The sequence below is a fragment of the Ceratotherium simum genome, chromosome 3 (genome assembly GCF_057802395.1).
Source record: "Ceratotherium simum simum isolate JZ-2026a chromosome 3, ASM5780239v1, whole genome shotgun sequence".
NCBI classification, from domain to species: domain Eukaryota; kingdom Metazoa; phylum Chordata; class Mammalia; order Perissodactyla; family Rhinocerotidae; genus Ceratotherium; species Ceratotherium simum.
Genome location: NC_141902.1, coordinates 80,166,581 through 80,192,725, shown reverse-complemented (window position 1 = coordinate 80,192,725; position 26,145 = coordinate 80,166,581). Strand labels below are relative to the sequence as shown.

The following is a 26,145-nucleotide window of genomic DNA, read 5'->3' as shown; positions in this document are numbered from 1 at the left end:
GATTCATCAAATAACGACATGTTTGCATATGTCCATAATTAAATTACTAAATTCATGTAGTGGAGGGGGTGAAGTTTCCAAAATACTAAAGCTTTAAAAATACCCATTTCTATACGGCCCTATAGAGTTGTACACAAATGAATATTCCCTGTCCTTTTAGTGTTTACTGCCAGAGTACACGGCCAATGTACAAGTCAGAGGTTAATCCGCGGATTTTGCAGCTGAACAGAACAGAGGGACACTGAAAGCTGGGTTGAGCCGGGAACCCACCAATCTTAATCGCTGCGCCTACGCCGCATGGAGAGAGCAGAGTACCCAAACCTGGAGGAAACTTCGCGCTAGAGGGGCCCGAGGGCCCTGTCGTCTCCTCGGCAGGAGCAGTGAATTTGATCACCTACGGTTTACGGCTAGGGAAACTGAGGCGGGCCGCCACGGGGACTCCGCGCCGGTTCCGGGGAGGACCAGCAGCGGCCAACTCTCTCCCTGCGCGCTCTTCGCGCCGCCCGCTGCCCGCCCTCCCCGCCCGCCGGCCGCAGGATTGAGGAAGTGCGTCTGGGCCCGGCCCGGCCCCGGCGCGCGCTGCCCAAGGCGCCGGGCGCGGAGGGCAGTGGGACCGCCAGGCCCCGGCCCGCTGGTGTCCTCCTGGCCAGGCCCGCGCGGCCAGCCCCGCATCCCGGGGAGCCCGCTGGCCCTGCCCCGCCGCCGCCGCAGGTAAGCTGCCCCGGCCCGCGCCCCGTCCGGGGGCCTGGCCGCCTCCTGCAGCGGGTCCGCGTGGAGCCCTGGGCCCCGAAGCCCAGGCCCGCGCTCCGGGCGGCTGCGTGCTCCGGCAAGTCCGCGGGATGGGGGGTGTGCGGGGCCCGGGAGAGGAACCCCGAAACCGCGCGCAGGACGGTGCCGGGGCGGGGGAAGCAGAGGCAAGAAACAGAAGTAGAAAAATACACCAGGGCGTCTAAATGTTTCCTCCGCGTTTGGAGAAAACTCCTTCCTTCGATTTGGAGCGGGCTGTGTGGACGCGCGTGTTTGAGTGAGTGAGTGTGCGTGTGTGAGTGTGAGTGCGTGTGTGCTGAGAAGGGACTGTCCAAGAGTCTCTCTCTGCCCGGGGGCGGCCTGGTGATGCGGGATGGCCGAGCGCGCCTTCACCCTCCTCAAAGTCTGGGGTGTGCTTCTTGCCCAAGGGTCGCGTCTCTGGCCGGGTCCGATAAGGACCGCCATCTCTACAGCGGTCTCTGCGGGCGACCTTCCCTGTCGGCGGCGCGGGAGATGAGTGCGGTCGGGGCGGGGGGAAGGAGGGGAACCTGAGATGGCTGGGGGTCAGAGGGCGATGGTGATGGAGAATTTGGGGACCTTGGGATCAGAGGGCGCTGGTGACAGAGAATTTGGGGACCTCTGCAGCCAGCTCAACCTGCCTCTTCGCGCTTTGGAGCCACGAAGTTTTTCTGCCACAAACACATCCCCCTGCAGGGGTCGGAGAGGTGGAAAAACAGGATCATGGAGTTATGTTCTTAGCGATCCTCTTCCCAAATACGCGACTTGCAGAGTTTGCCATTCACTCGCTCTGCTTCAAAGTTCCCCGGACATTAAAGGGACGACTAGAATATGCACAATTTTGGAAAACGTTAACATTCAATGCCTTTTGTGATTTGACTTAACTATCTTTGCTTGTGTCCTGGAAGAATAAAAAATTAAGTTAAAAACATAACGAACCTCAGACCTAATTTGTCCCTAAAGGAGGTTTTGGGGTCTGCCAAACCTTTCCCTTCCCCAGGCTTCCACATTTGAGGAAGTGCCTTCATAGTCAACTCTTGCTCAGATCAAAAACCTAGGAGTTATCCTCCATCCCATTCCCTCATCCCTTGAATTCAGTCTGTTAGCAACATGTGTGCAGGTCATCCCCTTGTTTCTCACAGCCGCACCCTAGTTCAAAGTACCAGCATCTGTCTCTTATGGTTACAGTCCTCTCACATTCTCTGTTTGGCAACCAGAGTGATTGTTTTCTTAAATAGGTAAATCAGAGAGTGTCATTCCTCTGCGTGGAACCCTTCAATAGCTTCTCCTTGTGTTTGCTTGGCATGAAATCCAGGAGGCTTCCTTCCCTTCACACCCCCCAGCTGATCTGGCCTTTGCTGTCTCAGACCACCTGACCATTGCCCCCCAGCCACCCTGGCCCATCTCCCTCTCCAGCTTGCGGCCTCTGCAGTGCTGCCCCCTGACTCTTCACATGGCCAGCCACCCTCTCTACACCCAGCCTCTCTCTCACATCCCTCTCTCTGTGTCCTTCTTGCAGTCTCCACTGCCTGTGTGTTCCTACTTTATCTGTTTAATTTCTGCTTTAATTACCTCGAGGTCTCCACTGGAGCTCCAGGGGTCAGAGACTGTTCCTATGTGCCTACCTTGCTCACTGCTGCATCTTGACTCCCGGAACCATTCAGGAGACGCCCAGTGCATCCTGGTACAGTGACTGAATGGCAAATGGACAGCCTTAACTTGTTTGTGTTTTCAGACTCATGAAGGGCTTCTGTTCCCAAACCCTTGGAGAATTTGGGGACCTCTGGGGGTCAGAGGGAGATGGTGATGAAGAATTTGGGGACTTTTGAGGGTCAGAGGGAGATGGCGATGAAGAATTTGGGGACTTTTCGGGGTCAGAGGGCCATGGTGATGGACAGTTTAGGGACTTCTGGGGGTCAGAGGGAGATGGTGATGGAGAATTTGGGGACCTCTTGGGTGCTTATCTGGGATTGAGAACTACACGTTTCTCCAGTCTGCAGCATTGTGATGTTTTGATGTCCACAAATCCATTAAACACGTTTTGTAGGCAGGCCAGTATTGGTCAAGAGATGCTAATAGTGCCAAAAGCATGTCTAGGACTATGAGCCAACCATTTCAACCAGGCTTTGATTCAAAAGAGTGCTGGATGATATGAACATTGCTGACATGCTTCACTTGCAAGTGGCTTCCAGCTCTTGGTGCTGGCAGTCCTTTCAAAGCTTCCTGAAAAGACAGGTGAGCAGGTTCAGGGTCTCCTATGTTTCTTCCCTGTCAGAAACTTTACAGCAAGTACTTAACTATGTCCTTCCCACCAGCTGTAAGTTTCATGAACTCATGAAGTTTACCCTCGTGCAAAGGGCCCAATAAAAACATACGTAGAATGAATGTCAGGTTCTTTTCTTTTTCCTTGAGTATTTAGATTTATTCATTTAGGTTTATGTTTATTCTTTATTCAAAGAAAATTGATGAGGTTTTAAAAATTGTTATTGCGGACAACCTCTTGAAGCCCTCTTTAGGATGTATATGCCATAGTGAAAAGAAAACATGTAACTTACAACCATAATTTGTTACATTGGTCTGAACCCAAAAGAAGCAGGAAGAAGCAAAGATCCATTTGAGGGCAAACATTGAGCAAAACTTGAGTTACCTCATCTTAAAACTTCTACCTTAGAGTCTATACCAAAATACAAATTATAATTGAAAAACTGCTCCACTGGCAAAATCCTCCATTAGTAAAGTGATTTTCAAAAGGAAACTGAAAATGAAAAGGGGAACAAAACGTGCTGGGCCAGGGTTGGCCTAAAATATTTTTACAATTTTTTTAAACCTAAAACATTATATGGTGGGACACTTCTGTTTTCAGAAGGAACATCTAGCTTTTGGAGTTTTGAAGTGTTGTGGGTATATTTGGTAGCGGATTTTGAGAGGTGTTTGAAAACATTTAGCAACTGTGCTTCTTGGTTTCCAAATGTTACTGTGCGATTTGGAGCCCTTATTTTAAAACGGAGATTCTGTTTTGCGTCTTCTCCTTGTCTCTGTCTCAAGTGGATTTTGCTCAGTGGCCACCTGTTCAGGGCACCTGCTAGAACCTGCTTGCTGGGGAGACAGCACAGTCTGCCCTCCAGCACTGATATTCTGAGTGTTAATCAGGGGGCAGGTGGGAGACCCTGCTGGCCTTCCAGTCCTCCTGCTATTATTACAGGTAAGAACCACCTCTGGCTCTGTTGTCAAAAGTGGCTGCAGAAACTTGACCTTACATGAAGTCTCACAGCAACCCTGCGAGGCTGCCTGGGCAGGGGGGTCCATGTCTATTTTTAATAGATGAGAAGACTGAAACACATAAGTTTCGGCTTGACGTCACACCGCTGACATGTAACAGGGACAATCCAAGCCTTTGACAACCAGATGGTGCTTTTTCCTTTCCATATTGTTTTGGGCATCATTTACATGGCTTTGATTTTGGGGTTTTTTGGGCTACACTGTCACTCTCCATTTCAGAGCTGTCTGTCTCAGAGAATGGTTGCCATTACCCTGGCCGTTATGTATAGCGTAGACTCTATAGGAACGCTAATAGAAACACATGCATTTCACATGGTAATACCCTTCCCATTGTGCAATTTACCCTGTGCCAAGCCTGAGCTGGGTCTGGGCCTTGCCCTCAAGGCACTTCTCGTCATTTAATCACCAGAGCAAGATGGGCACTTGTGTTGGGGGACCCCCCAAGCTCAGTGGAGGCCCAGCAGGAGAGGGCAGTGCCCTGACTCGGTTCTCATCAGAGCATCGTTAGTCTTAGGAAATGAATCTCAATCTAACTCAGAGTTTCTCTGGATAACTGGAACTATTTGGGTTGGATAATTCTCTGTTGTGGTCGGCTGCGCTGTGCATTGAGGAATGTTCAGCAGTGTCCCTGACCTCTAGCCACTAGATGCCTGTAGCATCCCCACCCCTAGTTGGGACAACCAAAAATTCCTCCAGACACTGCCAAATGTACCCTGGGGCAGTGGAGGGCACGCAAAGTGTATGGGGCTCCTTTCTGTTATCCCCCAGGGCTCAAACTGACTTGGCTGCATAACCAGTTCCAGTGCCTTCCAGACCCCTTCTCTTTGAGATGGTTTGCCTCGTTGCCTCTTTGCTCTGGGCCTCTGGAAGAGTCTGTCCTGGGAAAAGGGAAGCCCTTGCTTTGTGACTAAATGTAAGTGTGTCTGCCGCACCCCAACTGAAGTGTGAGCCCCTGAAGGCAGGAGCCTCATTTAGTGTTCTTGGTGTCACTGTGCAAGTGACAATGAATATGTGCTGATTGAACAATGACTGAACATTTTATCAGCAGGTGTTCTGCAATTGTTTGAGTTTTCTTCCAGACTTTTCTCAGGTAGACATGATCAGAGCCCAGCTGCAAGGTGAGGTGGGGAGAGCTCTGTCCTCTCACTGCCCCCACTGATGGGGCATGGCTGGATAAATGGAATGTTGCAAAGAAGACGGGAAATACCAATGAATCAATATAAATAGCAAATATATGCAAGGGTGCAGGAAGGGACTTGATAATTAAGAAAAGCTTTCTGATTTTATGATGTTTTTCACCAGCAGAACGAGACAGCTTTCTGCTCAGCCATGACTGTGTGTCCCTGCCTTAGTCTACCCCTCGGACAGCGGCGGCGGCGGTGACTACTACCAGAACTGACTTGGGAGAGTGGCCACCCTGAGGGTTGATGGCTGGCATGTCGCGGCGACCACCCAGCATGTACTGGTGTGTGGGGCCTGAGGGGTCAGCCGTGTGTCCAGAACGTGCCATGGAGACGCATCTCGGTAAGGACAGGGCTGGCCAAGCCTTCTGTACATATCCTGTGGGGAGCCTAGGCTACGTAAGAACAAGGGGTTTTCAAATGAAGGATATAAAATGCCTATTATTTGGTGAATTTTTCATTATAAAATTTATCTTGAGATTCTCACTTAAATTCCAAAAATTGAGAGGCCGTGGGACAAAAGTTATTGTGGATTCAAAGATCTTAAAAATCAGGGCATCATTTCATGTTGGTTAAAAAGATTTTTTTTTTTAAATGAGCAGTTAGTTTTGTTTTCTTGTTATAAAAATAATATGTATTTTTTAAAGAAAATTGAAAAAAGAAAAAAAAAGGAAGTAGAAAAATGTCACCAGAGTCCCACTACCCTAAACACAAGCTCAGTTAATATCTGGGTGTGTTCTCTTCTAGTCTGTTTCTCTGGCCTTCAGAGACTTTGTTTTAATTTTATTTACTTATAATGGTGTATATAATTTTGTATCCTACTTTTTTCTCCTAATCTTGTGTGGTCACCTAGCTCGTGTCGTCAAGTGAAACGTCATTGTATGTAGGACCACTATCTAAAATGATTGACCTAATCCCTATTCTCCTGTTGGGTGTTTGGGACATTTGGGTTGCTTCTTGTTGTTCACTCTTAACAAAAGAGTAAGCATTTCCATCTTTTTATATATGGTTTTGAGATTATTTCCGTAAATAGATTTATAGAAGTGGGACTATTGGGTTTGAACATTTTTAAGCCTCTTTACACATATTGCCAGATTTTCCACTAGAATTGCCTCACTTTTAACACCGATAGAATATCATTGATATTGTCATTAACAATAAATATTTGTTAAATCCTTGGTACATACCAGGCACTGGATTCAGTGCCTTAGGAAATGATCTCATTTAATCCTCCCAACAACCTATGAACATGGTACTTTTATCCCCATTTTATAGCTGAGAAACATGAGAGTAAGAGAGGTCTAGGTCAAGGTCAAACTTGGTCAAGTTCAACAACTTGTAAATGGCAGAACTGCAATTTGAACCCTGTCTTAACCCTAGAACTCTCTTGTCCTTAAGGTCTAGGCCATCCTGCAGGGTTTGAGAGGGTCCATATGTTGGGTTTCAGGGCCCATGTGTTGAGTTTGAGAGGGCCCATGTGTTGGGTTTGAGAGGGCCCATATGTTGGGTTTGAGAGGGACCATGTGTTGGGTTTGAGAGGGACTGTGTGTTGGGTTTGAGAGGGCCCGTATGTTGGGTTTGAGAGGGCCCATGTGTTGGGTTTGAGAGGGCCCATGTGTTGGGTTTGAGAGGGCCCACGTGTTGGGTTTGAGAGGGCCCGTATGTTGAGTTTGGGCCCGTGTGTTGGGTTTGAGAGGGCCCGTGTGTTGGGTTTGAGAGGGCCCGTATGTTGGGTTTGAGAGGGTTTGTGTGTTTGTATCCTCAATTGCATTAGGGATTCAATATTGCACCTGGCTCAGCAGACAATTTGCTTAGTTGCTTGAGTGTTTTTTGTCCATCAAAAATGCCCAAAGGCTAACTAGGGTGATGTTTCTGGAAGATTTCTTTGCACATAAATCAAATTATGAAATGGGAAAAGAATTTGCTTCTTGACATTGCCCAGCACTAAATGTTCCCAGAGTGTTTGACTTGCATCTTTTGAAGTTACTTTTCCTTTTTTCAGATGTATGTCTTTTTTTACTTGCTTGTTAGAAAGGCCTTGTCATATTAGCATGAGATCAAGGTAACGTGCAGTAGAATGCTAGTCCTGGTTTTTGGGTAGTGCCTCGACCTTTCCAATGTGTTCTCAGCACCGTGATTCCACCTGCCTCTCCTCTTAGCAGTCCTGAGGAATGAAAGTTGGGGCAGGGATGTTGGCTCCATTTGGGGCTTGCTTCATGGGTGACTGTGTCATCTGAAAAAGCCCCACAGGGAACTCTGTCCCTTCCCCTCCTGGTCAAGAGCTGGTAATCTTAAATGAGTGCTTTTCCACCCTGAATCACTGGGGAGCTTCAAAAACTGCCAATGCCCTGGCACCATCTAGACCCACTAGAGCGGCTCTGGTGGGGAGTGGCAGGCATGGGCATTTTTTAAAAGCTTCTCTCCCTGCCGTGATTCTAATGTGCAGCTAGGGTTGAGAATCAACTGGTCTAAATGGTTTGGGTCCCACAGAGCAGCACTTCTCAGATTGTGATGAATACGTGAGTTCCCTGGGGATCTTGGTGATATGCAGATTCTCTGTGGGTTTAGGGGTCCCAAGAGTCTGCATTCCTAATAGGCTCCTGGGTCATGCCGATGTTGTGGTCTGCCAACAAGGTGGCAAGGCTGAGATGATAGTTTTCTGAGGTCCCCAGGGATCCTCATTGGTTTTACAGGTCCTAGGGACCTGGGCCAGTAGACCCTGGACCATCTCAGAACCAGCCCCACCTCTGGGCTTGCGGTAGGACAGAAAATGTTCATGTGTACTGAGAGGCCAAAGTGCTGACACTCCCCAGCCCCCACTTTTTTCCCCTCAAAGGTCTGTGTCTGAACTTTACTCTGCTCTGCTAGTGGGTGCCCTCTCCCTGACAGCTGTGATCACCAGGTAAGAAGGAGTAGGCTCAGAAAAGTCTTTTCTGCCCCAGAGGCCTCTTTCCCCAGTGGAATCTCATGACTCCCACCACCCTGTTCTGAGTGAACTTCAGGACACACACACAGGTAGAGGAGAGGATGAGTGCTGTTCTAGGTGCCTGGAGATAGGGGGTGTTGATGGGGGAGGTGATGTCTTGTGAACCCCTGATGCTGACGGAGGTGTTCATGCAGGGACCAAACACGTGCACCACAGAGTTGAAGAAGATGACAGGAAAGTGGTCTGAAATACACTGGAAAATTCTGTCCTATGGCTTAGCATTATATATTATATTCTCTATTAAATCCTCATAAGGACCCCTGTGAAGAAGGTACAAATTTATGCCCATACACTGAGAGTTTAAAGGTCCCATAGGTGATAGAGAGGAGTGGAGTGTGAGACCCCTGCCCTGGACCCCCACAGATGAAACCCTACAACACCCCCCTCCTGCTGGCCATGGGCTACTTACTTGGTGGCCAGGCAACAGGCCCCTCCTGGCCTCCTGCAACCACTGTTCAGCCCCCGTGAGTGCAGTGGAAGAACAAGGGCAAAAGAGGACCCGCCTCTGCCTACCTGCCCCTCCAGGGGAGGACAGAGTCACCACGGGGACCTCCACGGGCTCTGGGAATGCTGAATCCATTATCAATGGCTCTGGGTTAAGCAGCCACCACTAACTGCGTGTCAGCTAAAGTGATGGGCACTTCTCATCACTGTCCTGTTTAGAACCCCACAGGTACTTTATGACTGTGTTTCCTTTCACTGAGTAGGAAGGGGTGGGGAGAAGCTTCTGGGACTCACACAGTGTGGTGGGAGGTTCCACAGCCTGCTGTGCCTTTATTCAGGCCTGCATTCAACCCTCAGTCCTGGGTGACCTTGGCCAAGTGGCTCAACCTCTCTGAACCCTCATTCAGACAGACGTAAAATCTAGTGGGATGCACCAATCAGCATTTATTTCTGACCCTCAGGCCAGTGTGTGGCTTGGGGGCTCTGCTCCACGTGACTCCTATCCTCCTGAGACCAGCAGGCTAGCAGGGGGCCTTCCCCTGCCAGTGGCAGAGGCACAAGTGGGGAAAGCAGAGACATGCCATGTCTCTTAAGGCCTGGGCCACCAGAGTGGCATGCTGTCCCCTCTACTCCTGTGCCTTGGCCAAAGCAAGTCACAGGGCCAACCCCAAGTGAAGAGGTCCCTCTACAAAGAGGCCATGGCCAGGCCGTGGATGCAGACAGCCCGTCGTTCAGTCTACCGTGATAGGAGTTAGCGGGCTTCATCCTTTAACAAAAATGTATCTTATTTCTATATTTTTATTTATTTATTTAAGTAGCCAGCAGAGCCCTTTTGTCACATGAAGTCTTGCCTGGAGCCCCAGCCTATATAACATCTAGATAGAAGTGGAGTTGCTTTGGGGGCAATGGTGAGATGGTGGGGGTGGTGAATTCTACCTGCTGATCTTCACCTTGACCCCAGAGCTCTGCAGGCCCAATTTTAAAACATCTCATATTAGATTTTGTTTTCACAAAATATAAATTATATACACTAAGAGCACAGCCTGGGGGCAGGTGACACTCAAAGGGTAGCCAGTCATGTGGGGATTGCAGCCACTGCTCTTTGCTTATCTGTAGTGTTAACATTTTCCACACTGAGCACGCATGCTAGTGCTCAGTTTTGCATTACTTTTGCAACCAAAAGAATAACATTGCAGTTTATTTTAAAAATTGTTGTGTCTTTAAGTGCCGATGTTTCATGATAAAGATCTAATTCACACACCTCGGTGCTCACAGCCAAGGTCAAATTTGCTTCACCTGCCCTGATTCCCTTTCATTTCTCTCCGGAACAAATTGGGGGAATATTGAACTCAATGAGCCCGCAGCTGCCCCTTCAGCAGGGCCCACCTAGCAGATGAGCTGCATCTGTTCTGCCGCACCTTCTGCCCAGACTCCCTGGAGTCGTGGGTAGTCCTACTGCTCCCCTGACAACTCACCAGCCTCACCCCAGGGAAGACTCTTCCAGACCCGATTCCCAGCGCTGCCTAAGGAAAGTCAACTGCCAGAAAGAGAACCAACGAGACTCAAACTATGCTCAATGTAGAAACGGCTTTCTCACCTTTTAAAAATCCTTGGGGGGCTGGCCGGGTGGCGCAAGTGGTTAAATGCGCGCGCTCCGCTGTGGTGGCCCAGGGTTCACCGGTTCGGATCCCGGGCGCACACCGACGCACCACTTGTCAGGCCATGCTGTGGCAGGCGTCCCATATAAAGTGGAGGAAGATGGGCATGGATGTTAGCCCAGGGCCAGTCTGCCTCAGCAAAAAGAGGAAGATTGGCAGATGTTAGCTCAGGGCTGATCTTCCTCACAAAAAAAAAAAAAAAGAAAATCCTTGGAAGCTAACATGTTGTGGAAATGATCAAGTTATGATTATACTTCCAAGTATAGTTTAGAGAAAGATCCAAACTTTAATAAAAATTAGTAAAAACTGGGGCCAGCCCAGTGGCGTAGTGGTTAAGTTCACGCACTCCGCGTAGGCGGCCCGGGGTTTGCAGGTTCGCGAACCTACACACCACTTATCAAGCCACGCTGTGGCAGGTGTCCCACATATAAAGTAGAGGAAGATGGGTACGGATGTTAGCCCAGGGCCAATCTTCCTCAGCAAAAAGAGGAGGATCAGCAACAGATGTTAGCTCAGGGCTAATCTTCCTCACCAAAAAAAAAACAAAATTAGTAAAAACTAATTTTTACTTTTGGGTTTTTGGTAATGGCATTTTGTGTATGTGTCTGTGTGTGTGTGTGTTTTCATGCCCCTACCTGTTCTAACTTGCGTAACCCACCTTGTACTTGTTTAGAAGGTTAACCCTTTCAGAGCCCATGAATGTGTGAGTGCTCTGTGAGCTGTCATGTGGTGCCAGGTGGTCTGTATGTGCCGGTCCTGTGTTTGTACAGCACAATTGTGTCCCGGGAAGGTGCATCACAACTTTATTAGCACCATCAGCAGTCCGCTCGTCCGCGGTGCTGGGGGAATGTTTAGAAAACGTGGATGAGTTTAGAGCATGCAAGTTAACAGAACAAGGGTCAGTGAGATATTGGGCCAGGGCTGCGAGGGCAATCTATTTTGATAGACATGTCATTAGACATTCTTCTGCGTCTGTCTTACGCTAGTCAGAGTTGAAAAACCTGTCTTGCCAGCTGAGGTGAGGCTCCCTGGAAAGTAGAGAAGTGAGGAAACTTCTAGATAATTCAGGCCCAGAATGTTTGGTGAGACTCTTCTGAATCATGGAGGGTGAGGGGTGCTTAGACATCACCAGAGATGGCTCACGTACCCCACCTCTCTGAGCGGTCCTAACTTCAGCTGCCCACCTCTCAGAACACTGGCCTCCACCGGAACCAGCATGGATCAAAGGAGGAGAAGGAACAGTCCGGCGGGTCTTCAAATCCCAGGTTTTTACATAACTACTTTCAATGCCTCTTTCTTTTTCTTTGGCTTTTTCAAATCTGTATTAAAAATAGCTTCTTAATATAAGATCCAAGTGGTTTGCTGAAGTGGGGGGCTCTTCCTGCCTTCCAGAAATAGAAGTAGGAAGTGGACTGAACTAGGAAGTGCCCCTCGGGTGGTAGGGGGCTTTCTTCAGGCCACTGTAAGAATCCTACAAGGGGCAGATCCACAGATGAGTGCCCTTCAGAGCGTAACCGCCAGCCCACATCTTTAATTTGTTCCTGGAGTCAGTGTCCTGCTCATACCTGCTGGGCTGTATTCACACCGTGGGAGCGAGGAGGGGTGGACAGGGCTTTGCTAGGGAGGAGACCATGGCCAATGGGGCGCCTTCCTCCAGCCTGGCCTCAGGAGCAGCTCTGGGCCCTCCAGGGACCGTAGCCAGTGTTCAGTAAGGAATCCCTTATTGAGTGAGGAGAAGGGAAGGGAGGCTGCGCGGTGGCCTGGGGTCATGGGAGAAACAGCCGTGGGCATCCATCACATGGGCAGAGTTAACACAGCTGTGCTTCATGCCCACAGAGCCATGCCACAGAAGCTCTGGGTCTGAGGGGGCTTTTAACATTAACCTTCATCTGAGGCTTAGATCTCCTGATTATTTGTTCAGAATATGCTTGCTTACTTCTAGCGATGGGGAGCTGACTACCTATTAAATAATGCTAGCCTTTCTGTGGGCAACTCTGTTAGGAAGTTTATGCTGCAGAAACCGGTCCTACCCTCACTGCATCTAGCTTCACCCATCTAGGCTGATCGGAATCCCTTCACCCCTTTCTTGCAATAACTAAAGCAGATGCCTAGCCCTCCCTGTGGATTCCTTTTTAGACTGAGTAAATCATCCCACTGCCTTCAAGAGCAGGCAGCCCACAACCTCACACACTCTGCTTGGATATCCCGAGATTTTGCTTCTTAGTCTGTGGACTAACCATTAGGCCATGGCCGCCTGGGCACAGGGGAAGAGCTGCCTCCCACTCCGTCCCTCCACCCTGCCGTGGGCCGGCTCTTGGGAGCACCCCCAGCCCCCCACACATTCTAGGTGCCAGAGCCTGAAGCTCCCTCAGGGCTTCAGCCCTCACCCGCTGCCTGCCTTTCCTGTCCCCGACATTTGCCCCTGACCTGGCTCCCTTTACAAGGGGTGGGCAGGCAGCATCCCTGATGGCCTCTGTACGCCTCCCTGATGGCCTCTGTGCTCGCTGGTGAGCAGCGCAGGCCCACCTGGCATGTATTCAGTGGCCAAGAGAGGAGATTTTCTTTCCAGCCATACGCCCTGGCCCCCACTGAAGAGGTCAGTGGCCTGTGAGGAGGGAGGTACCTGTGTGGACATCCCCAGGACCCAGTGCAGAGGGACAAGCATTTTCTCCCACCTGCCTGGTTTCCTGGTCCACATGAGTCAGACCTCGGAGGAGCCATAAATAGGGATTTATGTGAAATTCTTTAGTTCTCTGGGAATGGACCCCTCCCCACCAAGAACATGTCAGTCCAGGCTCTAGTGGATGAATTTCACACACATTTGTAGGAACCCCAATTAATGACAACAGGGGCTTCTGACATTCCTTAGAAGTCCCAGTTCTGAGTCCCTTTACCATGCTGGCTGCCCCTGTGTTCAGTTTGTCTAGATTCCACTTAACCATCTTGCTATTTATTGAGTGACATTTGTCATAAAAAGGAAAAGAGAAAAAAACAAAAAACGGAAACATGCATCTCATGCAATAGAATCCTTCCTGAGCCCATAACTGATGTTATAGAAGGAACCACACGTTAGTTAGAATTATAGTTTCAACTGTAAAGAACTTTTTAGGATTAGACTTCCTCTTGCTGATTCTCTCTAGGGTTGTGCTTAGAGCTTTTATCTCACCTACCCAGCATCCAGCACCCAGTGGCCGGGGCACGTTGCCAGGTTTTGGTTTAAAATTAACTACCTGCTCATTTCAGCAGAACCAGGAACAAAAACAGCTTAATTTTGGCACTTCGAATTTATCAGAGACTTAGAGATATTTAAAGGCATTGAAAAATTGTAGGCCATTATTTTGAATATAGAATATGTGATGATGTAAATTTGAGGTTAGAATTTGAATACAAACTGACAAGAATGACATTCAGGGTTTCTTTTAGTAGCTCATTTTGGATTTCAGTTGGCCATATGAGTTTTTAGAGGCAGGTGGGTGGTCACAGGTGGCCCACACCTGCCTCTAAAAGCTCGTATAGCTCATATGGGAGTTAGAGGTGGAGAGAGGCCAAGGCAGGCCCTTCAACCCACTCTGCCCCCACGCCAGCTGTCAGGATCAAAAGGCTCCCGTCGGCCATTGCTCCTGTCTCCTGCAAACCTCTGGGTTCAAAAGCAAATAGCAAGCAAAGAGCCCCTTCCTGAGTGGGCAGGGAGCTCCCTGAAGTTAAGAGAAGGTTGTTTGTGTATAATTACACACATTCTCATAGAACATCTAGATAATACAAAGCCACATAGAAATTCTTGGCCCCTTCCGTCCTGCCCATGATGATCACTGTTAGCTGAGTGTGTTTCCTTCCCAACCTCTTTGTACACATGTGCACACACACATACCCAATTCTTTTTGTATGTGTCTGGTTTTACGTGCATGGTATTCAATTGTATATATGCTGTGCAACTTTTTTCACTTAAGTTTTAAGTCTTGGAGTCTTTCGTGTGCAACAAATTCAATAGTGTGAATACAACAATGTTTATTTAATCAATCTCCTATTAAAGAACCTTTAGATTCTGTTTACATTTTGCTTATTATCATAAGAGTTGAATATTACTGCTTATGCCCCAGCAGAATTGCAGGATCAAAGAATAAGCACATTAAAAATTATCAAAGTAATACACACCCCATAAAGATGCAAGTGATACACAATGGACTATAAGGCAAGGCCCCAGGGCCAATTCCCGGGCTCTGTTTCCTGTTTCTGGTTCTGCTTCTTCAAGACATTACCATTTCTCTACGTAAAGAGTGTGCCTGCACGTGTCTCTTGCTCCATCGGTTAAGACAGTGTCTGTTGCCTGCCTGCCATGATAGATGAAGATTCCCTTCACTTTCGCACCACAAATCCCTGCTGCTCTCACCATGTTTACTTCTATCAGTGTTGACGCATCTCTAGGTTGCATTTGTAGTGTTAAATGTGTTCCCATTGCTATGACGTCGCCTGGCGACTCAGTGTCACCCTAGATCTGTGGGGCCCAGGAGGTGCGCACCTCTTCCCTTCTTTTTACCTGCATCCCCCTTCACCTCTTACTCTGAGCCCTTATTTATCAGGAGCACATCATCAAGAAAGCTCCTAAGAAAGGGCTTATGGAGGCACAGGTAAGAGGCTTGGTGCTCCTGAAATCACATTCGTTTGGCCCTCCCCCGTGATCCCAACTGGAAATCGTCTGCTTCAGAACTTGGAAGAGTCTGCTCTGCTGTCCTCTGGTGTGGTTTGATTCTCATTGCTTTGTGGGTGACCTGTTTTTTCCTCTCTGGAAGTTTTTAGCATCTTCCCTAGATGCCTGGTCTTCTGAAATTTCCTAACAAAAGATCTGGTGAGGGTCTTTTTTGGTCAATGCTGCTTGCCATTGGGTAGGCCAACCATTTATCCCTTTCAGGCCTGGAAAAGTCCTTGTATTTTCTTTGATATTATTTTCCTCCTCTGTTTTTTTCCTTTTTTGTTTTGGTTTTGTTTGTTTTTCTGGCACTCCTATTAGTTAAGATACATGTTGCTTATCTTTTCTCTCACATTTTCCACCTCTTCTTCCTTCTCTTAAAGTTTGAGAGATGTCCTTGACTTTATCTTCCAACCCCTCTATGGAACGTTTCATTTTGGCTCTCATTTTTTTTTTTTTTTTTGGTGAGGAAGATCGGCCCTGAGCTAACATCTGCCAATCCTTCTCTTTTTGCTGAGGAAGACTGGCCCTGAGCTAACATCCATGCCCATCTTCCTCCACTTTATATGGGACACCGCCACAGCATGGCTTGCCAAGTGGTGCGTTGGTGCACACCCGAGATCCGAACTGGCGAACCCCGGGCCACTGTAGCGGAGTGCGCGCACTTAGCCACTTGTACCACCGGGCCGGCCCCTTGGCTCTCATTTTTAATTTCCGAAAGCTCTTTCCTATTCTTGATAGTGTCTTCTCATAGCATTCTGTTCCTGTGTTATATATGTAGTGTCTTCCTGAATTCTCCTGAGGATCCTAATTGGCATTTATTTTATTTTATTTTGAGGTCAATCTTATTATCTTCTCAGTTAATTTTTAAATTTCTTTCTTTTTTTTTTTTCTTCTTCCCCAAACGCCCCAGTAGATAGTTGTATGTCATAGTGGCACATCCTTCTAGTTGCTGTATGTGGGATGCGGCCTCAGCATGGCCGGAGAAGCGGTGCCTCGGTGCGTGCCCGGGATCCGAACCTGGGCCGCCAGTAGCGGAGTGCGCACACTTAACCACTAAGCCACGGGGCCGGCCCTAAATTTACTTCTTAATGTCAAATTGGTTGATTAAAATCAACATTTTTACAATGAATTCCATATAAACCAATAATTATATGATTCAAAGCATTATTAGGGAAATTTGCAATCAGCTGACTTTGGAGGCAGAGCATGTCTGTAAGTTACATGGGAAGCAACTTCCTACGATGCTAAGAGAAGTCAGCAAAGATGCTGACAGGAAATATATTTTCACTGGCACTTATTTTTGAGGTTCTTTTTTTTTTTGGTGAGGAAGATTAGCCCTGAGCTAACATCTGTTGCCAATCCTCCTCTTTTTGCTGAGGAAGATTGGCCCTGGGCTAACATCCGTGCCCATCTTCCTCTACTTTACATGTGGGAGGCCTGTCACAGCGTGGCTTGATTAGCGGTGCGTATGTCCGTGCCCAGGATCCGAACATGCGAACTCCAGGCCACTGAAGCGGAGTGCGAACTAAACCGCTACGCCATCGGGCCGGCCCCTGAAGTTTTATTTAATGCCCTGCATTATCTACGTTTCTTCTAAGACCTGGCTTTTTGTTTGTCTGTATTAATTTAGCATTATTATTTCAACAATTATCAAGCATCTGTTTGTGGTGGACACTGTTCTAGGTTCTGAGGATGTGGCAGGAGCACGGCCTCTGCTCTCATGGGGCTCATAATTTTAGTAGGAAAAATAGACAACAAAGAATAGGGAAAAATCGAGAGTGATGCTTCATGAAGATGCCTTACAGCAAGGCGATGTGTTAAAGAGGCACCACGTGGCTATGTTTAACTGTTACTGGGTAAGACCTTTCTGAGGAAGTGACATTGAATCTCAGATCTGCTGGGTTGACCAGAAGAAAGGAGCCACGGGAAGGCTGGGAAGAAGAGTGCTTTTCAAAGATACCGAAAAAAACAGAGAAGGATGTGTCCAGCTCTCCTTCCTGTGCTCACTCATTCACTCCATGTTGTGTCAGAGCCTGCTACAGCCTGGGCACTGAGGAACCAGGAAAACCTCATAATGCTTATCATTCAAGAGGGAAACACCATAAACAGACATGTGCTTTACTGTCAGGAGCGAAAGAGGCCACAGGGAAAATCACCAGGCTTGATTCTGTGAGCAGAATCAAGTGAATGGTGTGAGGAAGTGAGTCCTGTAAAGAGCAGGGAAATGGTGCACCTGGCAAGGGTGGCAGTGAGTGCAAAGGCTGTGAAGGGGGATGAACTTGGCATGTTGGAGTACCAGCAAGATGGCCTGTGTGGCTGGAGCAGAGTTCGAGAAGCACCGAATGAGGCTGTAGAGGTGGGCCTTTGTGGCAGGCCACCGCAGGGGCTCGGATTTTATTCCGAGAGAAGTGAAAGCGCCTGAGGGGCAGTGTGGTCAGGTTTAGGGAACTAGAAAGCTGTTACGAGACCCCTGGAGGGAAGGCCTTGCGTGTAGCCCAGGTGGGTGGGGCAGGAACGGAAGAAGAGGATGGACTGGGAATCTGTTTTGAAGGGAAAGCTATCAGGACATGTTTAGATATTTTTTATTATGTAACAAACCACCCCTTAACTCATTGGCTTAAAACAACAATTTATCATTTCCCTGGATTCTGTGGGTCAGGAGTCTGCAGGGCTCAGCTGAGAGGTCTTTCCTGCATCACTCACGTGTCTGCCGCCTCAGTACTCCTCCACGCAACTTCTCGCTCTCCATATGCATTTCATCATCTAGACATCTAGCCCGAGCTTCTTCACAGCATAGCAGTTGAATTTCCAGAGTTCAGAAGCAGAAACTCCGAGGCCTTAGTAAGGCTTAGGTCTGGAACTGTCTCTTCATCACTTCTGGCCCCTCCTGTTGGTCAAAGCAGGTCAAAAGGCGGGTCCAGATTCAGTGCAGGACAGGAAACACATTCCACCTCCTGAAGGGAGGAATGGTGAAAAGCGTGTGGCCATCTTTAGTCCACCACAGAGCTTGATAATGGATTGATGTGAGGAGTAAAAGAAAGAGGAATCGAGGAGGTACCCACCACTCAGATGTAACCAATATTAATATTTTGCCATTTTTACTTCAAAAAATTATTTTTAAGAAGTAAAACATGGCAGGTATATTTAGAGCCCCCTTTGGACCTCTCCCTGATTACTGCTCTCCATCAGCCCCCAAAGGTAGCCATTACTCTGAAGTTAGTGCGAACTCTTTACCATGTTTTGTACTATTGCTAAATATGTGTGTGCCCATAAATACAAAATATTGTTTCTGTCCTGCCAAGTAGGTCCCCTCTGGGCTGCTACCTGGTGTACAAAAGGTCGGCATAAATTCTACAACGTCACCTGCCTGGGTTAAGGAAGAGGCTTCATTGAAAGAAAGGAGATCACAAAGCCTGGGTGGATTGCACGTGGGCCCCAGTCGCTCAGCCTCTCGCAGGGAGGCGTGCCGGGGCCCAGAAGGGATGGATTGCAGTCCTGTGAAAGGTCCAGCATGGCAATCCCCCCACATTTCAGCAATCCCACTCCTTTCAGAACAGTACACATATTTAAGAGTTTTGACTAAACGTTTTCATACTGTGCCAATCTTTTGTAACTTTCTTTTTCAGTCAACATTAAGTTTGTACAATATAAGGGCCATATTTTCTAAGAAGATGGATAAAACCTTTTGCCTATAAAATCATCTGGGCTTGGTGCTTTATTATGCGTAGATTTTTTCACAATTGATTCCATTTCTTTAAAGGTTATAGCTTTATTTTTAAATGTTCGATTTCTTCTTGAGTTAATTTTGGCAATACATTTTTCTGGATAGTAATCCATTTATTCTAGATTTTCAAATATATTAGCATAAAGGTCATAGTGGCTTCAGGGTTTAAATTATTTTTTTCATTTTTCATAGATAAATCATATACTTGATCTTAAATTCAAAAGTACAAAAGGGAATACAATGAAAAGCACTCCCTCCCACCCCAGTCCCCAGTCTTCCAGTTCCCCTCTCTTCCAAAGAATCAGAGAAAATAGTTAGTTCCCTCTTTTTTTTTTTCCCCTCAGAAACCACAGTTTCTTAGGTGTAGATTCAAAATGGTTTTTATTCTTTGCATAAATCTTTAGCCTTGGCAAAACTTCAAAATGTTATGTTTTTATCTTAGGTTTTTTGTTTTTTATATTGTGGAAAATTTTGAACACATTACAAAAGTAGAGACAATGCTTTTATGGAGCTTTCTGTATCCATTGCCCCAACTTCAGCAACTTTCACTCATAGCCAATCTTGATCCATTCATATCCCCTTCTGTTTCTCTCTAGATTATTTAGAACCCCGTTCCAGACTTCATATGTTAAGAAGTCTAAAAAAAAAACCCAATCACAATACATTTTACATACACTTTTTAAAAATATAAAAATATTTCATTAATAACATCAGATATCTAGTCAGTGTTCAAATGCCCTTGATTCTCTCATAAGTCGTTTTTATCATTGGTTTGTTTGAATCAGGTTTGTGAATCAAGATCCCTGCATATGGTTCTTGAGTTTCTTAATTTCTACCTTCCTCCCTCACTTTCTTTTTCCTTGCAATTTAGTTGTTGTAAAACCACATTGCTTGTCTTCTGCAGTTTCCCACAGTCTGGACGTGGGTGGTTGCATCTGGTGTGTTGCTTAACAAGTTCTTCCCTCTGTGCTTCCACAGATCCAGAGGCTTGATTAGATTCAGTAGATGTTTCGGCAAGAACACTAGATAGCCAGTGTTGCGTACCTCCTGTTGCATCACTGCAGGAGTCAGATGACGTCTAATTGTCTATCTTTGATGTTTAGATTTTTCAGTGATTTCAGGTGAACTCAGCCTGATAATTCATTATAAAGGTCCTACTGGTTTTTCAGCTTTTCACCTAATGGTTTTATCAGTTGTCAGGTGCTGCTTAGGTCAGCTATTCATTTGGCGTTGCAAAGTGGTGATATTTTAAGTCTGTTATTCCTTCTACATCTAGCTGAAATCTATCTTTAAAGAAAGACTTTCTCCCATCAGCTCTGTGATACCTTGAGTTACAGTTTGAATGGCAAAGTCAGGATAAATGAATCTTTCCCTTAGTTTATTTATTCCTTTTTTTAAAAGTAAATCATTTCCCTAGGATCTTTCAAAAGGAACCAATGAGGGTTTTATTCTTAGTATCATTATTAACTCATGGATTTTAACTTATTTGATTTTTGATGCTAAAATTATTTATCTGTGGCCAGCGGAAGCCCCTTTGGGTGGGTTCCTCTATCTTATGACATGACCTCAGGATAACTTTGATAATTTTGTTGTTGCTCTTTTTTATTTCTTTGCTTTCTATTTAATTAATTTCTGCTTTTATCTCTATTTTCTTCTTTTTTCTAAATTCACTCTTCCCTTTTTCAACTTCTTAAGTAGTATCCTCTCACTTCTGAGAACTCATTTTTTTTCAACTTGAGAATTTTTCTTATTTATTTGAGTATATAGTTCTGGTATTCTAATTGGACACATTTTTGGAAAATTTCAAGCATCATCTTCCATGTCTCTTAATTTTTTATCTGTACTTTCAACCTCTTTGTGTCCTGGGCTGCACCCTCTGCTTGGTCTTCCAGATTACTGATTTGTCCTCCAGCCCTGTCCATTCTGCTTTACTGTCTATTTACCGTGTTTTATAGTTCAATTCTTCTAGTTTTAATTTCCGAGCCATTTAGTCAATTCTTGTTTATGGATGGTGTGTCCTCCTGTATCTCTCCAAGATGTCATTCATATTTATTCTGAGGTCTTGTTCTTGCTTTACAAACACCGGTTCTGGGTGGAGATGGGCCCCTGATATGCTGGAAAGCCAGAGCCCTAAGATTCTGCTTAGGGAAGCTCAGGGACTGACTTAGTCTTTTCCTGCCAGATGAGGGTGGTGGTTGCTGATATCAAGTTTAATTGTGAACCAAGAGAGTCCAAAGTTTGCCCACTCTCCCTTATCTTAGTGCCTGGGTTATTTATGTGGGTTTCCTCCCTGAGCAGTAATGTAAGGGTGGAGCAAGAAATGCAGGCTCTCAGATCTGGCAAGACCCTGCCTTGCACAGGCATTGTCACAATCAGCTGCTCAGTTCCCCTTGGGGACTCTGAGGCCCAAGGGGAGCTGCAGCGAGACATACCACATCTTCTCCTGCCCTGGTGGACAGTGTGCTTCCAGTGGTGCTGGGTCCTTGGCTACATAAGCAGGGAACTTAATTTAGCTTTACTTTCCGTGTGTAGAGGTGGGAGGTGGGGAGGGGTCTCTTCCTGCCAATCTGCAGCCTGCCCAATTTGTTGGCTTGGTTGGTAGAGTTGGGTGCTTCTCCTTTGTGGTGTTGACCTTCCTCAAATGTTTGTGGGTGTGTGGCTGAATGTTGATCTTTGTTTGGGATTCCCCATAGTGGTCTGTGAACGCGAGTTTAATCACTTCAGCCTGCAAGAAGAGGGCAGGGCGACTGCAACCGGCTGCCCTGGGGGTGCACCTGGAGAGTGTCTTCTGAGTGAATGGCTCCATGTGCCTCCTGGGTGTCACCCACCACCTGAGGTTCCACACTTCCTCTTGAGCACACAAGAGGCAGAGCCCTTGGCCCCCACTGCCTAGCAACGGCTGCAGGTGGGCTCACTGTGGTTCCCCCCTCCCCTCAGTCACCTGCTGGTGGCCTTGGGGGCCCTCCTGCTTCCCATATGCACCCCAGGCAGCCCTGGAGTACTCCTGAGCTTTCCCCACCTCAGGCGCCATCGTTTCTGGCCCTGTTAGGTCTCCTTGTTTTCCTGTGCTAATATGGCTTGTCGGTATTTTTTTAATATACTTTTAATAATTTCTAAGGAGTTGGGCCAGGAGGTGGTGGCTCCAGCCAGGGCCCGGTCTGCTGTCTTGATCCTGTCTTTCAGCATCTCTGAGGTGTTCAGTTTGCAGAAAAAACTGAGTGAGTGTCAAGAATGTAGACTTTGCAATCAGAAGGAGCTGAGTTCATATCTTGGTCTCTCTGCACCTCAGTCCTTATCTGTAATACAGGCGTGGTTAGAATCTGTTTGCAGAATGCTTAGCACTATGCCAAGTGTGTGTGCTAAGCAGTCTCTCCATAAATGTAGATTTCTTTCTCTTTCCATGTTGGGAAAGTATGTAGCCTCACCTGGACTCTATTTCTGTTGGTGAATGTGAATAATATTACAATGATAAAAATGAGAAAGTCCTTAAAAATGGGGGGAGGTCTTTGATTTATTTGGCTCTAAGCCATTGAAAGCACAGAATTCAAAACATGGCCAATTGTCATTTTCAAATGTGTGTATAGCTGCAATGTAATGACCCCACATCTAATCACCAAAATTGTTTTAATTAAAACTGTTTAATTAAAGTTTTAAATGAAAATATTTTCATTAAAGTCAAAATCTTTCCTTGCCTCATCTTCAAAATGCATTTTTTTTTGCCAAATTAGAAAAATCTTTGTCACATAAAAGAAAACTCCCAGTAAAGCTTGAAGTTCTAATATTCATGAATATGTTTTAAATGTTCAGCCACAAGCTGTCCATAGGGAGTGCCCTGAGCATGGGTCATAGGGAAATCGTGCAGGGATGTGTGAGTCAGGTTTCCGTGGGCAAGGTGCCATGGTAGCAGAGCCCAGGCATTCTTGGGATGTTTGCGGTTACTGAGGAATCGTGGAGCTCCTCACTTAATAATCAGACTATCACTCATAAAAACAAAGAGCCATGTTGTTGTCCAGCCAGGGTTTGTACTATACTGAAGAAGTTTGTACTACGCAAGTGGGCAGATTCCATACGGGAAAAATAGCTGTGAATGTGACAACCACAGAGCAGCGTGTGTCCAACTCAGCCACACACTAAAAACCCAGCCGCAGAGGAGTGCAGCTCCCAGGAATGTTAACTGCTGCTCAGACTGAAGATCTCGGAGTTTTTGTCTTAGGTCAAAGGGGCGGGGAGGCGTTCACTTCTGTGAAGCATTATCTTTTAAGCGGAAGCATTTGTGGCATTTGCTCTTCACCTCTCAGAGGCCACACTGTCATCACCCTTTGGGTTTCCCTCAAATCCATGCATTAAACACATCGACTTACATCTCTGCAAGCTACAGAGGACCCCCGATCCTGGCCTTTTTGCTTCCTTTTATGTGCCTGCTTTTGGATTTGGAAGGCAGATGGCAGTCCCAGTATTGAGGCGAATCAGCTGGAGTCAATTTTTGTTGTTTGAACTTGAGGGTGTGTGTCGCTGCCTGAAGCCATGCAGAGGAAAAGGAAGAGCAAATGACCTCATGTGTTTTCCTTGCCAAGATTTAAAACTGTAATTGTTTTAATACAATCACGCAGTTCAAAAACCATGAGTATCAATCTACAATTCTTAGATTCTTACATCCTTCCAGAATTTATTTATAGGTATACAAGCAAAGCAAATATAGATTCTTATTGTTCCGTCTTTTATACAAAATGTAGCTGATCACACACACTGTTCTGTACTTTGCCTGTTTCTGTCACATGTTGGTACATAAAAGCTATCACCATGATCATCATCAGTCACCATCACTACCACCATCATCATCATCATCACCACCACCACCACCACCATCATCATCATCACCACCACCACCATCATCATCATCATCATCATTTTCATCATCACCACCACCACCATCATCATCATCACCACCACCATCATTATCATCACCACCACCACCATCATCATCATCATCACCACCACCACCATCATCATCATCATCACCACCACCATCATCATCATCACCACCACCATAATCATTATCAATGTTCTTTTTGACAACTGCCTAGTATTCTATTGTATAGATGTCCTTCAGTTTATGTAAGCAGTCTCCTCCTAATGGCCATTTGGGCTGTTCCTAGTATTTTACTATAACAAATAATGCTATGATATCTTTCCGCACGTATACAAGTGTACCTATACAATAAATTCCCAAAGTGATGGGTCAAGAGCATATGCATCTAAAAATCTGCCAGATATTGCCAAATTGCCTCCATGGGAGTTTTTCCTGTTTACTCCCATCTCCCACAATGTGTGTGCTTGCCTATTTCCCGAAAGGCCTGACGACAGTGTTTGTTATCAAACTTTTGGTTTTTCCTAACCTCATATGTGAAAAAAGGGTATATCAGTATAGTTTTATATGCATTTCTGTTATGACACGTGAGCCTCAGCATGTTTTTGCATGTGTAAAAGCTGGTTGTATTTGCTTTTTTTGAACTCTCTCTTCATACCGTTTGCTTATCAATCTCTAGGAGCTCTTTGATCTTTACTTATCAATTTCTAGGAGCTTTTCCTGCTGGCATCATGTCTACTGGATGTTAACACATAATTAGATGCCCTATCGCAATCCACTTAAGAACTCAGAAAACTGAAATGAAAACGTTGAACGTCCAAGGGACTATAAGGGGAAATGTTTTTGTTCTTACTTAATTATTGAATTAATAAAATATAAGTATAAAATATCTAGCAGAAATAATGATAAATATACAGGGCCCATCTGAATAAAACTTTAAACCTTGGACATAAAGAATATTTGAGTAAATAAAATGACATATTGTCCCCTTGTATAGGAAGACAACATTGTAAATATGTCAGTTTTCCACAAGTTAATTCTATAATTCAGTGCAATAGCAATTAAAATACAAACAGGATTTCTTTTTGGAACATGAACAAAGAATAATAAATGTTACTCTAGAAAAATAAACAAACGTAAGAGAATAGCCAAGACAATTCAAATGGGGAGGAGGTGGGTTGAGAGGAAGGGAGATTGGTTCCATCATATGTTAGAATTTATTCCAACACCACAGTAACAAAAGGGGTTGAAGACTAGACAGAGAAGGAGAGAGAAAGCAGTGGAACAGAGTAGCAATTAGAAAATAGGACAAAATGCACATCAATTATGCTTTACTATTTAGGATTTCAAATTAGTCCAGAAAAGAAAGTTTATTTGGTAATAGGATAGAAATAACGTATCACTTTCTCGCTTCCACCCCAAAATCAATTTCAGATGAATCAAATATTTAAACATAAAAATTAACAGCATTAAAGTCTAGGAAAAGGAGAAATTAAAATAATTTGGGGATGAGGAAGGACTTTTTTCTAAGCAAAGCACAAAACTGAGGTAACATGGAGGAGAAGATTAATAAATGTGACTACATGACAATTAGAACCATTCTGCAGCAAAGCCTCTCTCAAGAGAGAGAAAAACAAACCAGTAAAAACTGTTTTCAACATACCACAAAGAGCTAACTTCCTTCATCTGCAAAGAGCACTTGCAAATCCATGAGAAAAAAACCTTCCAATTTTCAAATGAACCAAAAAATAGAATTAGAGAGTTTAGTTCATTGAAGAAGATAGAAATAATTGATAAATATATGAAAATATGCTGAATGTCATTCGTATGGAAAGAAACACAAACCAAAACCAATAATGAGATATGTTATTTTGCTTTTAAGATTGGAAAAAATCCGAAAGTTTGATATTATTTTATATAGCAAAGATATGATTTTTGCTCCATTTTTCATATTTTATTTTTAACTAAAATTGAGTTGATAAGTAAGGATATAAGTGGTGCAACTTTTGGAAAAGCAAATTGGCAATCTTTACAAAAATTAAGGCTGAATATATCCTCTGTTCCTTCCACTGCTAGGAAATTAACCTGGAGATGTAGTTCACAGTTGAGGAGAAATGCACATAGAGGATGTTCATTGCAGCATTGAAGGGAATTACAAAGAACTGGAAATGCCCTAACTGTCCATCAGTGTGGACCAAGAGCTACCATGAAGAAGGATGTGCTGGATCTCCATGTGCCGATACGGAATAACTTTTAAATGGGAAAAGCAAGTTGCAGAACATAATTATAGTATAATCCATTTGTGTTTAAAAAAGAGAAGGAGAACTGAATATTTATGTGAGATCCAGGGAAATGTGAGCGGCTTCATTGCCTCTGTCAGCACAGTGATGTGTTCAAAGGAAACCCCAGCCTGGAATCTTAAAATCAAAAAGCAGCGTAAATCTTTACTAAAGTTTCTTGACAAGGCATCCACGAGGAATTCCACTGAGAGCACACAGCCAAGCCTCTGAACTCCTTTGCCCAGCTCTTCCCCAGAAACTCACAAAATACAGTC

General features: G+C 45.6%; 1 protein-coding gene across 2 annotated transcripts in view; it reads left to right on the top strand.

Moving 5' to 3' along the window:
• The first annotated feature begins 623 nt into the window (after positions 1 to 623).
• Positions 624 to 26,145, top strand: part of LRRK1 (leucine rich repeat kinase 1) — a 131,208-nt gene continuing 105,686 nt past the window's right edge. For both annotated transcript variants that reach the window (XM_087428849.1, XM_087428848.1), the window contains exons 1-2: positions 624 to 711; positions 5,350 to 5,568. In XM_087428849.1, coding sequence (XP_087284975.1) covers positions 5,472 to 5,568 — 97 coding nt within the window. In that variant the 5' untranslated portion in view covers positions 624 to 711; positions 5,350 to 5,471. The remainder of the gene's footprint in view (positions 712 to 5,349; positions 5,569 to 26,145) is intronic.